Genomic DNA, 14,074 nt, shown 5'->3' with positions numbered 1-14,074 from the left:
TTTTCATATGCAGTAATTTGCACTATTCTGATAAAGTAATTGCACAATGGAATTTATGATGAATTGGGTATTAGTATAAATGTATTAGGAAGACTAATGCAGTTGGAATTTTCCATGTTCATTCATTTGTAGTGCAGATATTTTCTGCTTTAGTTGTAGGATCTAGATTTTCTTTTTTTAAAAGCAAGATGATATGCAACCTTTGCTTTGAAGATTTATTTATTTTTACTAATTGCCTCTAAAAAGGGAAATAGCATAGTTTCCAAAGCCACAGACAGATATTTTACCATTAATTTGTAGTCTGAATATCTACATAACTACTTAAGAAAAAAAGATAGAAACCAATTAAGAGATATATAATGGAGACAAAGTTTCTTTTTCAGTCTATAGACTATTCATTTCTTTACAAGGAAGCATGAGAAACAGATGCACAAATATTAATAATGTTATATTATATAAGCATTTTTCTTTTTAATGCTGACCATATTTAGTGAAAGTAATCCAAATGAAATTCAGTCTGGGGTAGCTGAAAATATTAAAACAACTATTAATTATGAAGATATGAGTTGCTATTTTGTTTTTAAAGATAAATTGTATTTTAAACATTGTGAAAAGTCAGTTTATATTCATTTAATTTAAGTTAAAGTAAGGTGAAAAGAGAAGTAAAGGTTCTCCAAAGCACTAGTGCGAAGATAAACAAAATTTTGTTTGATTTGATTTGCAGTGATGGGACCATCACTTCATTTAAAAGTAATTGTGGCTGGAAGTTGAAAAGTATTTGAAAAGCAATTTCAGCCTCATCTTATGGCTTGCTATGCGAGTGCCTAAGTGCTTATGATGCTGGTGTTTTGTGACACTGCAGGTAAAAGCCAATATGATTAGGAGGGAAACACTAGTCATGTAACATATTGGTATTCAATTTTTTTTCCTCTTCTGTACATTACCCAGATAGCACAGCATATGCATGTTTTAGATTACAGCAAAGGCATTTCCCCAACAAGAGGTAGATTTTTCTTTGACAAGTCTTAGGCATTTTTACTAATATTGTTTCATGCTTCAAAATATGAATTCAAAATATTTTGTCACCACAAGTGTCTGTTAATGTTTTATGGTTTGCAGCCTGCCACTAGCGTTTGTCTAAAAGATGGAATCTGAGAATATTTTGTGATACCGAATATATATATAGTGGTTAAGTAGTTTTATCAATCTTTTTTTATACAAAGCCCTGACTGCTAGAGTAGTCTGTGCTTCGAATCTGGAGCCTCAAAGAGCCAAGCTAGATGTGACATTTGCCATGGTGTTTAACCTTGTGTGACTGATATTTCTATGAAATAACCATGGGTATAATCATGAAATAACTATGGGTAACTTAGAGTGGGACCATAGTATGTGGGGCGGGGGCTTTAACCCATTCCCTCCCCCACTGTTTATATCAAAATTCTACCCCGCTGCAAGCAGGAAAGCTCCCACTGGGTCTGAAGATAAAAATGAAAAAGGGCTCTCTAAAATTACACACACACACACACACACACACACACACACACACAATATCCAAGTCTCTGAGATTCATTTCATTATTCTGAAAGGAGCTACTTAAGAAGTATATAACTGAAGCTATCGATTTCTGTGTGAGAATATCACAGAATAAATAGGACTTTTCTGCTAGTGGTCAAACAATACAACAATATGCCTCTTCTGAAGTAACAAAGAGTTAAACCTTTGGCCATTTGGACCTCCAGATGTTGCTGAACTACAGCTCCCATAATCCCTAGCCATTGACAATACTTGCTGGGGCTGATGGGAGTTGTAGTTCAGCAACATCTGTGGTAGGGGGGAGAGAAGCAGAAGTTCCCCACAGATGAGTTAAATAGTAGCATCTAGTTTCTTACACTGTTCCTAGATCCTTGACTGAAGGACTCGCAATTTTTACGTGGTTCATCAGACACACACCATAACATTAGCATTCGGAAAGCTCAGTCACATATGAAGGCTAGCAGAAGAACAACTGACACAAAAGACGAGAAGCAATAAGCATAGCTCTGGGCAATGTTTTCTCTCTCTCACTCTCCTCTGTACACAGCAATAGTTGTTATTCCTGAGTTTATAACTAGAAACATCAACCTTTTGGACATTTTCTGCAACCCCCCACCCCGGCCTGGCAATGCATTGTCTCATCCATGAACAGAATGAGCAATTGCAATGACTCAAGTGATGAAGTGTTGCCTTGAAGTTTCTTTGGCATCAGATGAATCCCATCTATATTGCAGCTGTTACCAATACATTTCAAGAATCACAAAGGCATTATTAAGAAGGAATACATTTTGGAATTGTGTAAAGACATTTTTATGAATACATTATGGCACTTAAATGCATGTGCAATGTGAACATTTTGGTCATGCTGTACTAATACCGCTCCAGTTGTTCTTTTTACTTTAATGCAGTTTATTGCAAAATGCTCAGAATTTTGACAGTTTATCTCGGTGATGTTTTTGCTATATTCTGCAGCTATCTGAGATACACTACATCAGCTATTTGCTATATGTTAGTGCCTGTTTTGCTATCGCTGATGTATTCTTCTTGTTGTTGAGATTGATGTGAAATATACCTGTTGTTTTATCGTACATGTTAAATTTCAACAGTTTATATGACTCACTCTGGGATGCTATTGTTTTGAAAAGCACATAATAAATATTTTAAATAAAATAAATATGGTGATATCCAATGTTAGTCATACTCAAAGGAGACCCGTTCAAATAAATCAACTTTTTAATGAGGCATCTTTAACTGGTTAAAGACTTGGTTAAAAATTTACCAGTGGATTTATGATAACTCATTGTTTTCAAACTAGAGTTTGACTAATTCCTTGTTCCCCAAAAGGCATATTCTGGTACTAACACAGGCATAATGTAGGTTTAGACATTGGCTGCATTTGCACAACATCGTAACCCAAACTCAGTGTGGTGTAGTGGTTAAGAGCGGTAGTCTCGTAATCTGGGGAACCGGGTTTGCGTCTCCGCTCCTCCACATGCAGCTGCTGGGTGACCTTGGGCCAGTCACACTTCTTTGAAGTCTCTCAGCCCCACTCACCTCACAGAGTGTTTGTTGTGGGGGAGGAAGGGAAAGGAGAATGTTAGCCACTTTGAGACTCCTGAAGGGGAGTGAAAGGCGGAATATCAAATCCAAACTCTTCTTCTTCTTCTCTTCTTCTTACTGGGACCACGAGGACATGTGGGCTCCCCCCTGAAGCAGAGCTCGCAGCCACTTTGGTCTTTCCCAGTCATTTTTACTCCCACACCATGCTGAGCTAAGCCATGGTTTGACTTAGCATGTCATCCAAGCTCCTTCCTCACTAACCATGAGCTGCAGCCATGAACAAACCACACTATTGAAAGTTTAACTGGTATAAGAAAACATAACAGCTTTGATCTATATGGCGGCAGCAGAGATAAAGTGGGGGGTGGGGAATACGCTCGCCAACCAGGAAACAAAATGTTATGTGGAGGTTAGCATCTAACAGGGGAAAAAATTACTGATTTCTACAACATATTGACGATATAATAGGAAAAACATCTCTACAGCATTAAGGTAATAGGTGAATAGGCGTTGGGTTTACAGGATACCTGGGCCGCAGCATTCCACATATCATTTTTGTAGCTTCCTTTTCCACAGTTGACCTGCATTGTTTTACTGGTTTAGAGAAATACTCAGTGAAGGCATGATTATTACTTTTAAATTGCAAATGGTGTTGTGCCCATTAACTTCTACTAGGTATTTCATTTGTATGGCTGTCTTGGGATACGTTGAACCCCAGTACTGGATTGATACTTTAGATTTTTAATTGATGAAAGGTTAAAGAAATAAAAGGACATACCCTAGTACATAGCTGTCAACCTTCCCTTTTTTTGCGGGAAATTCCCTTATTCCAGCGCCATTTCGTTTCCCACTGCTTCCCGCTGCTATCCCGGATTGTTAGATAACCCGTAGACTGTCCCCGGGACAGGTGAGGCTGCTGATCCCTTATTTTCTCGGCTGCTTTTCCTTTATTTTCAAAACTGAAAGTTGACAGCTATGCCCTAGTACCCTTCCCCCTGGAAAACCTCTGTTGTGAGGGAGAGGGGAAGCCACATGACATGAATGTCAGTCAATAGGTGCTGGGCTTTGCCATCATTTATCTGTTACTAAAAATGTTTCAGGGCAAAGTCCATTTGAAGAGATCAATACCTGAGTTGCTCAAAACCTGAGGTTCTCAACTGCATTCATATAACAGGGAATCATTATGAAGTGTTCCCATGATATGTAAAGAAGGCGCATCACTCTCTGCTTTATAGAAAGAACAATTCGTTGTGAATTATTCAGAATTTTTTAGTGTATAATTTTAAACCACTTTCTCTAGAGCAGTTGCTGGAGATAGCCAATAAAACTGTAACGTTGTAGTGAAAAAATGCCTGGTCTTCCTTTTTTCAAAGCTTGGTTTTAGATACAGAGCATAGATCATTGCTAAAACTGCACGATATCTGACTAAAACTGAAACAACCTTGCAGGAATTGCATGTTGTCTCTATAACAGACCAAGATCCATGTGTAGTAGGCCACGTGCAAGATTTCATGTGTAGGAATTTTCTCTGTTGAAAACTGTTATTGATAGCAGAGTGCTAGTCATCTGTTTATAAGGAAAGGAAAAACACTGTTCAAATCATTCCACCCAAATAGAGAGGCTTGACAACTGCCATAGGAAAAGCTAAGTGCAGAAAAGTGAGCTGCACACCAATTTTTTTTCCTATGCATAAACTTTAGATCAGGGGTAGTCAACCTTTTTATACCTACCGCCCACTAATGCATCTTTCTTGATGGTAAAATTTCCTTACCGCCCACCAGTGCTCAATGGAAGGAGGATTCAACTTGCGCCGTAGAACCCCCTACCACCCACCTAGAATCCTGAAACGCCCACTAGTGGACAGTAAGGACCAGGTTGAGAAGAAACATCTTGGGGCAAGTTTCCTACTGTAGCTTACCTAAGCAGACTCATCCTTGTACACCCTAAAACTGTATGCTTTGGTCCACCCCAAACACTACAAAAGTCTGATTTTTCTTCATGCAGGATGTTTAGATGCCTTTTTTTCTTTGACTTTCTGGATTCTCCATATTTTAGTACATATTTAATTGTGTCCTTAGTATAAGATGCTCCGGAAAACCTAATCTGCAAAGACTCTGTCTTTTAATTGCATTCATCATTAAATTTTTAACACATTCCTGTAAAGTATTTAGCAAGTCTTTCTTTGTAGATGTTAATTATGCCAGGTTTTCTTCTTCTTTTTTTACCACTCACACACTCAAAAGTGATTTTCAGATCAAGTAATTTATACCAGGTATTTTTGTTTCTCGGAGGGCCTCATTTTGTTGAAAGCCTGCCTAGATTATGCCCTTTTGTCGTGTTCTCTGTAAATGCTAAATCAATGCAAAGTGAATAGATTTCTATTTCTAAAAATACCCTCTTCCACAGGAAGAAGAACTAAGGAAGAGTGGGGAAGCCAAATACGCACACTTGAGTGATGAACTACATGTATTAATTGAAGTGTTTGCCCCACCCGGGGAAGCTTATTCACGGATGAGTCACGCCTTGGAAGAAATTAAAAAATTCCTCGTTCCAGTAAGTTGCTTGTAGCACTGTTGCAAATGTGTGTGTGTATTATGTTCAAATGCATTAAGAGCAATACTTGAAAATCAGAGCCACCATTAGCCGTGTGTTTCTCCTCCTTCCCCATGGCACTGTCATGGCTGCAAATTAAACAATATAGCATATTCCAGCAACCCTTGATCATTCTGCATTTAAATTTTCTTTTATGAACTTCCGAGTGATCTATTTGCAATTACAGGTGACCCAGATCCAGAGATATTTAAGGAATAGATCCAGTACTGTGGCCAAAGAGTGCATTGTTCCAGGGCAATGTCATCTCAGAGAGGAGCATTTTGAAGAAATGAGTGTTTCTTGTCTGAAATAGCCCACCCCCTTTATTTGCTTAGTTTTAGTGCTGTCCACATGGAGTATTGGTCATTGGTAGCAATGTAAACATTGCATTACTACACTGCATGCTTTCCCAGGTATCCATCCAAACTGTACATGGCTAGGGAGCACACACAGTGTGACCTTTTAAGTGCCCACGGTAGGGTAAATGGTTTTGCAGTTCCACTATTTCCTAAATAATTATGTAATTTCCTGTTGAAACTCATTGGACCCCCCCCCCGCTTTTCTCACTTTAACACAGCTGTTATGGCTAATGATCTTGTCACAGACATCAGGCAAGGAAAGATGTCTAAAAAGGATTTATCTTTACTGTCTATCCAGCCACCTTTCCCCAGCTGTTTAAAAGTTATCAGCTTTTTCAATGCCATTTTTAGATTAAGAGCTTCACTGTGTTCTGGTGTGCCATTCTGGAATAAAGAGGGCATGAACAAAAATAAAAGGCTGTGGTTAAAAAATTGAGCATTTCTAATCAGAACTGAGAAAATGTACAAAAAACTGAGAGGATTGTGGCAAACCAACTTATTATTACACAAGGTTTCATGGGCTACAGCTCTCTTCATCAGATGCATCTGATGAAGGCCACAAAAGTTAATGCAGTAATAATTTTGTTAGGCCTTAAGGTGCCACAACACTCTGAGTTGTTTTTGCTACAGCAAAAACATAGCTACCCTTTCAGAAACTGAGGAAATATAGATATCCAGAACTTGCTATCCCAAGAATTTATTGGCAAATTGAATTGTGAGTGATGATTTGGGGGTGAATATATAGTAAGGTCTACTAACTTGGGTGGCTTTAAAAGAAGATTAGACAAGTTCTTGAAGAATAAGGTTATCAGTGGCTACTAGCCATGATAGCTTTGTTCCAGCAGTTTTCTTATATTCTTAATGTGCCCCCAAGTACTGAATAATGCTGAAAAGTGGATAGACCTGGTCAGTGCTATTTTTCTAGAAAAAGTCATGCCAGAACTCTCCATGAACAGCTCCCTTGTTCTCTTAGAATGCCAATGGCGCCCATTGAGTTGTGGCTGAAGAAAAAGCCCTGGACCTGCTTATAAAGCTTGGTTTTTTGAGAGATAGGAGGATTGGAACCAAGCTGGAAAGGTGTGCTTTTGGAAACATTTTTTTCCCTTTCACGAAGTACTTAAAATGTCAAGCAGAAAAGGAAATTTGCATGTTCATCCTTTTCAGTACTATCTGCAGCGCTCTTGCATTGTGACAAATCAAGAGATTGCACAACTACCAAGGACATAACGTACAAATAACCACAGCACAATATAGTTAAAAAGAAGTGTGAGCATGGTGTTAACAGCTTGTGCTGTATAAACTGAGTTGTTTTTAGCCAGCATCTTTTGGTGTGGTGCCTGATGCATTTGTGTGTTTTAGCCCTTTTTCATTCAGCTGCTACCCTGCGCTGGTGGCTGAGTAGTGCAGCGTGCACCACATGCGGCATTGCTAGAAACTGCACACCTAACCAAAGTTTAAATCTCATCCCTATTCAATTCATAAAGAATGCTACAGCAGAATGAGGAGCCTCAGGGGGGAAATGGAATTATTGACTTTGTCAAAGCAGAACACTTTAATTATGGGTCCTCGTATAAAAGTCCCAGGATGAGCCCATTAAATCAATACAAATTAGAATTCAGAATTTATACATATAGTAGCAAGTCTTAATATACAGAGTATATTCATTTATGGACACTTATTGACTGTACCATAAAAAAAACATTACTTCATGTAGGATGGTAATCTCATGCTAATACCAATTTTCTTCTAATGTATATATTTCATATTGTTGTCACAGACCAGGTATTGTCTGTTACACAAGCATAGCAATCCTGGGGTAGAACCACAGGCTAAGAGCCAGTACACATAAGAGAAGTTTTTTAGTCCCTTTTCTCTCCTCTCAATACAAAACCCCTAATTCCTGGGATAAATCTAATTATGCCTTCCCATTCATGGAAGGGCTTTTCATCTAGCAAACATTTCTGCTAACAGAAGAGAATGGGAGCTGATTTTCCCTGCACCACTGCAAGCCCCTCCAGAACTGATTGGTGAACTGCAGGAGGTGGGGTTTGCAGGTGCAAGGGCCAATCAACAAATCCATCTCTCACACTCTTATTTTACTGAAGCTCTCACCAGACCAAAGACTTTTAAAAGGAGATAACTACTTCCATTCACAACAGGGACATGGGTGGCGCTGTGGGTTAAACCACAGAGCCTAGGGCTTGCCGATCAGAAGGTCGGTGGTTCAAATCCCCGCGATGGGGTGAGCTCCCATTGCTCTGTCCCTGTTCCTGCCAACCTAGCAGTTCGAAAGCACGTCAAGTGCAAGTAGATAAATAGGTACTGCTCCGGCGAGAAGGTAAACTGCGTTTCCGTGTGCTGCTCTGGTTCGCCAGAAGCGGCTTAGTCATGCTGGCCACATGACCTGGAAGCTGTACGCCGGCTCCCTCGGCCAGTAAAGCAATATGAGCGCTGCAACCCCAGAGTCGTCTGCGACTGGCCCTAACGGTCAGGGGTCCCTTTACCTTTACCTTTTTACTTCCATTCACAGAAAGGCAGAATGAGATCCTTCAGCATTTCACAGATGATAACAGAGGCGCAGTTGTAGCACTCCTATTCTTACACTGCCTAAGCACTTACACACACAAACAAACACATACAAGAACACTGCATTGTGGAAGACTCTACTTTCTCTGTTGCATACTGTCTTTGTTTACACTGCAGTAGTCTTGATATAGAATCTAAAATACTATTTATTCTTTTGCTTAAAAATATATTTGAAAAAAGAAAACATAATTATATTACAATGTGTAATCAATTGTTCTAAATGTACCGTAGCAGGTGTACTAGGTGCAGTGGCAGTCTGTGGTGCTTTAGCAGTTGTGTGAATGCCTTTACATAGAGGTGCACTAGAGATGAGATGCAACCATAACCTACTTAGGGATTTAGAGACCAAAGAAGCTGAACAAGTCTAGCAGCTATAGCAATTTTGAGAACATTTTTTTATAGCACATTTCTAAATGTGGGAGTTTGCAGTCAAACATAATTATGCACGACGGCTTGTTAGTGCATGAAGGGGTTAAGGACCACAGAGTTATATTGCTGGATAGACTCAGTTAGGTCACACCCCCTCTTCTCTGGAGAGGAAGTGAACCCTTTCTACTTCCTTTATACTGTGTGTGTGTGTGTGTGTGTGTGTGTGTGTGTGTATCTATCTATCTATCATCTATCTGTCTGTCTATCTATCTATCTATCTATCTATCTATCTATCTATCTGCAACCTGTAACCAACAAAGGAGTGTGTGTGTGTGTGTGTGTGTGTGTGTGTGTGTAAGCTTGCTTACAGCACAAATATATTCTGTATTTTTTACCCAAGAGTATTCTGCTACATGGAACAATGCATGACTGAGACCTCAAATCTGTAAGTAAAGCATTTAAAACTTATTTAACAGTGTGTGGTCTGTTCATGCAAGAGAGATAGAAAGAGGTCAGCTGCTGTGTGCAGCTGAAAGGGATTAAAAGGCCTAACAACCTATATTCCTAATGCTTTACTGTGCTGCTTATTTTTGTGAATCTAATACTCTGCTTTCTGTGTGCTAGCCCAGCGTTTTGAATCCAGGCAACCCGCTGATTCTTTTGTTGTTCACCCACACACGTGGGCCCACAGGGATTCTTATTTAATTCCCCACACTAAAGGGGAAAGGGGACAGTCATCTACCAGGTGCTGGGGCTTTCTGCAAATGGTAGGCATGTAATCAGATTCACAGGAATACTAAATCCTGAGCTGAAGTAGGATGCCTCAGGGGGATTAGGAGCTTGTCAGAGATGAAGCACAAGGCTGCACAAGTCAAAGCACCAACCTCTGAAATGTTTCATGCTGCCTCAGCAATCCGAATGTCAGAAACATGCTGCACACTAGCATCTAAACGTGAAAATAATAACTCTTACATTTACTATATAAGGCATAGCAGCAGGTGGAGGAAGAGAGGTTGGAGGGAGATCTCCATTGTGATGGATAAGCTTGTACTCAGAGGGAATGAGCTCACCTGGAAAGCCAATCTGAGCTCACCTGGAAAGCACTTTGAACTGAGGCAGACTGTTTTCGGAAGTACAACATTAGAACCTGACCCAAAACATTTGGTCATTGCATATCCATAGCAATTGACCTCTCAAAATTCATCACTCTATTTGTTGGCAGAGAAACCCCATTTCTAGAAGCATAAGGAAAAAGAAAAATCTAGACATTTCCTTGAACTAATTCCTTTTGCACTAATAAAAAAATTTATTTGACCAAAACCTAGCATTTTTCCAATTTGTTTCTCCCCTTTATAAATAGGATATAATATCCAGGCTTTTTGTGATCTATGATTTGTTTATCATTTGATTTGAGCATGGTGCCTTTTTATTAAAACAACAACTCTCCACTTTATCATCTTTGCTGCATTGTAAAGTCTCCACAAATTGTTATAAGGTTTAGGATTTGGTTTACAGCAGCAGTAATGACCTGGAACAAACAAAAACTATATTTTATGGCTTGTTTTCTAGCTTTATCCCTCAATGCTTTATTTCAGATGTATAATATAGCTAACAAAGCTGTTATTAACTGGCTTGTTAAAGTGTATGCCAAAGGGTTTATTCTGCAGAGGCTTACACTAGACTATTAGGCCTTTTATCCCCCTTTGACAAAATATATCTTTAATTTGTTTTATGAGGTTGCTGTTGTTGTTGTTTTTTGTTATACACATTATATTCATTGTGGTAGCAAATAGGTTGCCTTCTGTTACTAAGCTGAAAGAATGAGAAATTAACTTTTTTATGTACTGTGTAGGTGAGAGCTGCTTTGCTGCAGGAAACTTTCCTGCAGGAAACTTTCCTGCAACACATTCTGGGAGGTGTGTGGCTGTCATTAAAAAAAGACACCCCTTATTTTTCTCCTCCTTTCTCCAGTGTGATATAAAGCAGGGGTAGCCAGTGTGCAGCAGCGGAGGAAGCTGCTCGGGCGCCTGGGGCAGCGCAAGCCACCCATAAGGGCAGGGGGTACCGTGAGGCCTCCAGAGTCTGCCTGTCTCCTCCCACTCAGCCGCCCTACGGGCGGGTGGACCACTTGGCCAGCGCGGAGCCTGCATGCATCCAAGCCACCGTGTCTCTCCCAGGAGAGATGCATGGCTTGGGCATGCTGCAGGCCACGCAGTGAGTGCCACCTGGCATTTTGTCACCCCCCTCAATGGTGATACCTGGGGTGCACTGCACCCAACGCACCTCCTTCCTCCGTCCCTGCCAATGGGGTGTCCTCAAGATGTTCTTGGACTACAACTTCCATCCTTCCTGACCATTGCTCATGTTCACTGGGGCTGATGAGAGCTGGAGACTAGTAACATCCAGCTACCTGGACACAGAGTATACAAAAATGTGCAGTGATGTTATCTTTAGTTTCCTATTGCCCTCTTCCACTTCACTTCCATGCCTCTAGCAGGGCATGGAAACCTGCTTGCCTGGGGATCATGTTGGGCTGCTCATCTTCTGTGGAGCAAACCAGGAGTAGGAGAGGAACCTCGAGAATGGATTACTGCAATGCACTCTATGTGGGGATGCCTTTGGCCCTGGTCTAGTAGCTCCACCTGGTACAGAATGCAGCAGCTAAACTAATGATGGGGCCATATGGCTGGCAGCATGTGACAGCCTTTGCTAAAACATCTGCACCGGCTGTTCTTAAGCTGTACAAAGCCCTAAACAACTTAGATCCAGGATACCTTCAGAGCTGCCAGAGCCCTTATTCTGTATCCCAGCTTAGCCACTGGGATCATCTAGAGCAGGCATAGGCAAACTCGGCCATCCAGATGTTTTTGGCCTACAACTCCTATAATCCCTAGTTAGCAGGACCCAGTGGTCAGGGATGATGGGAATTGTAGTCTCAAAACATCTGGAGGGCCTAGTTTGAGGAAGCCTGATCTAGAGGAGCAGTGTTACTTGCTCCTCCCCATGTCTCAGAAGCTGAGCTGGAAATTGCACATTTGGTGTCACCCTACCCACACTATGGAGCACTTTTTCAGCAGGCATCCTCACTGCTAACCTTCAGGTGTCTCTTGAAGACTTTTTTTATGTTGTAAGCATTTTCAGAGGTTAATTTCTTTTTTTAAAAAATGAGCCAGCCATTATTGTAGTTATTGTATTATATTGTGGTTATTGTATTGTTTTACGATATTTTAGGTTGTGCACTGCCTTGATATGTGAGTGGGTGGTATATCAAAACTTTTATAGATAAACAAACCACGACAGTGACAGCATTCCCACCTGCAGAATGTTTTTGGAAGTACTTCTGTCTGGGCCCTTTTGTTACTTCCTTGCAGATGCAAACTGAACAAGAAGTCAAAAGCAAGTGTTTCTTCGTTTCTAGTAGTTTTCTTTTTGCCTTTAGCTCAGACATTGTAATGATAACTGGGCAATTCCCCCCCCCCAATGGGGAGGAACCTAGTGGTTCAGAGGTTAATTGCTGCTCAAAGAGCACTATCTTGGTGGTGTCTTTGGACCTTTTGAATTAGGAATTCTGCCACTGTATTAGATATGGGCAAATTTGTCAAAGAAGTACTGCTTGATATATATTGTAAATTATGGCTTTGTAGTTGAAGGGTCATTTTCTTTCCTCATTTTGCAGCACACCGATGCCAACAAATGGCTATATAACACCAGTGAGGGGCACTTCCTGGCCTTTTTAAAACCCTACAATAACTTGTGGGCATGTTTTATATCATTCCTGACCCCTACAAAGCTATATTTTCATCTCTCTCATGTTTTAAGACAGAATTTCCAAATGGAACTTAATACAGAGTATTAACTTCTTATCTTGTCTCTCGGTCAGCTGAATGCATATACCTGCATCTCTTTTCCTGCCACAGCCATACACATTTCAAATTACAGTGCTTGAAGTCAGTAGATCAACCCTTATTTTTTTCCTGGCTATAAGTATCACACAGGCATAGAAACATGAGAAGCTGTCTTATACCAAGTCAGACCATCAGTTTCTCTAGCTCATTATTGTCAACACTGACTTTAAGTGTCCCTCCGAGGCTTCAGACAGGGGACATTCCCAGCCTCAGCAGGAGATCCCAGGGATTGAACCAGGACAGGAACAGTTGGAGAAGTGCCACACTTCTGCCTTCCTGACAGCAGTGCTGCTGCTGCTTATTGGGGTGGTGCAGAGGTGAAGTCAGGGGTGCAGAGGTGCACCAGCAGGAGTGCTGGATTGGCTTTGCCAGTGTGCTTGCACAGCCCCAACCTCGCCACCATAACCCTGCCCCCTTGCAGTAACTGCATCCGACACACATACCATGCCAGCTGCTCTGCTCCTGGATCTGGGACCTTCTGTATTGAAAGCACATGGTCTCTTCCGGTGGAGCGCGATCCGGTCGCAAGCGAGGGATTTTTCGGAGATTAAGATCCCAGCTATTTCGGCTGGAATGGGGGTGTTACAGGGCGCAGTAACCCCCCAAAAAGCCTCTGGAGGGTGTCCGAGGCCCCAGGTTCCCGGCAGTGCCCTTGAGCTGCCCGTCCGGCCGTCAGGTAGCCCCCAAAAGGGTGAAGAGTACGGCGGAACGGGATAGCGGGCTATCGGGAAGCCATTGCTGCACTCGAATAGCGAAGCCCCGTGCTTGCAAGGAACAGCGCTCCACTCTCAAAACTAAGGAATTTGGACCCATTTGGACTAAAATAAAAAGATTCGGACCTAAAGGAAGTTCCAGATTATTAAGAATTTTTTTTTCCGAGTTCGGCTTTTATCTGGGATCAGCTTTGACGCAGCGATACAGCAGAGCAGGAAAGCGAAAGTAAGTTGCCTCTAGCGGTTACTGTTTCCGTTTCTCCCATAACTTTTAAAAACTTTTCGAAACTTTCTGAAACAAAGTTGAAGTATCTTGCCAGCCTAAAGAAACCTAAGTTATATGCTAAAAGGGAGAACAGAAAGTATCTGGGTTTATTTTGAGATTGTCGATGGAACGGAGGAGTTAAAGGAGAAGCCTTGGGTCTTTGAACTTTTTTTTTTGTTTTTTTTTTGTTTG

General features: G+C 41.0%; 1 protein-coding gene across 2 annotated transcripts in view; it reads left to right on the top strand.

The window, feature by feature from the left end:
- Positions 1-14,074, top strand: part of KHDRBS2 (KH RNA binding domain containing, signal transduction associated 2) — a 350,797-nt gene that overhangs the window by 163,222 nt on the left and 173,501 nt on the right. For both annotated transcript variants that reach the window (XM_053381150.1, XM_053381151.1), the window contains exon 4: positions 5,500-5,646. In XM_053381150.1, coding sequence (XP_053237125.1) covers positions 5,500-5,646 — 147 coding nt within the window. The remainder of the gene's footprint in view (positions 1-5,499; positions 5,647-14,074) is intronic.

Source organism: Podarcis raffonei, chromosome 3 (assembly GCF_027172205.1).
Source record: "Podarcis raffonei isolate rPodRaf1 chromosome 3, rPodRaf1.pri, whole genome shotgun sequence".
Classification (NCBI taxonomy): domain Eukaryota; kingdom Metazoa; phylum Chordata; class Lepidosauria; order Squamata; family Lacertidae; genus Podarcis; species Podarcis raffonei.
The sequence above is the reverse complement of the archived record's forward strand: the minus strand, read 5'-3'. Positions and strand labels throughout refer to the sequence as shown.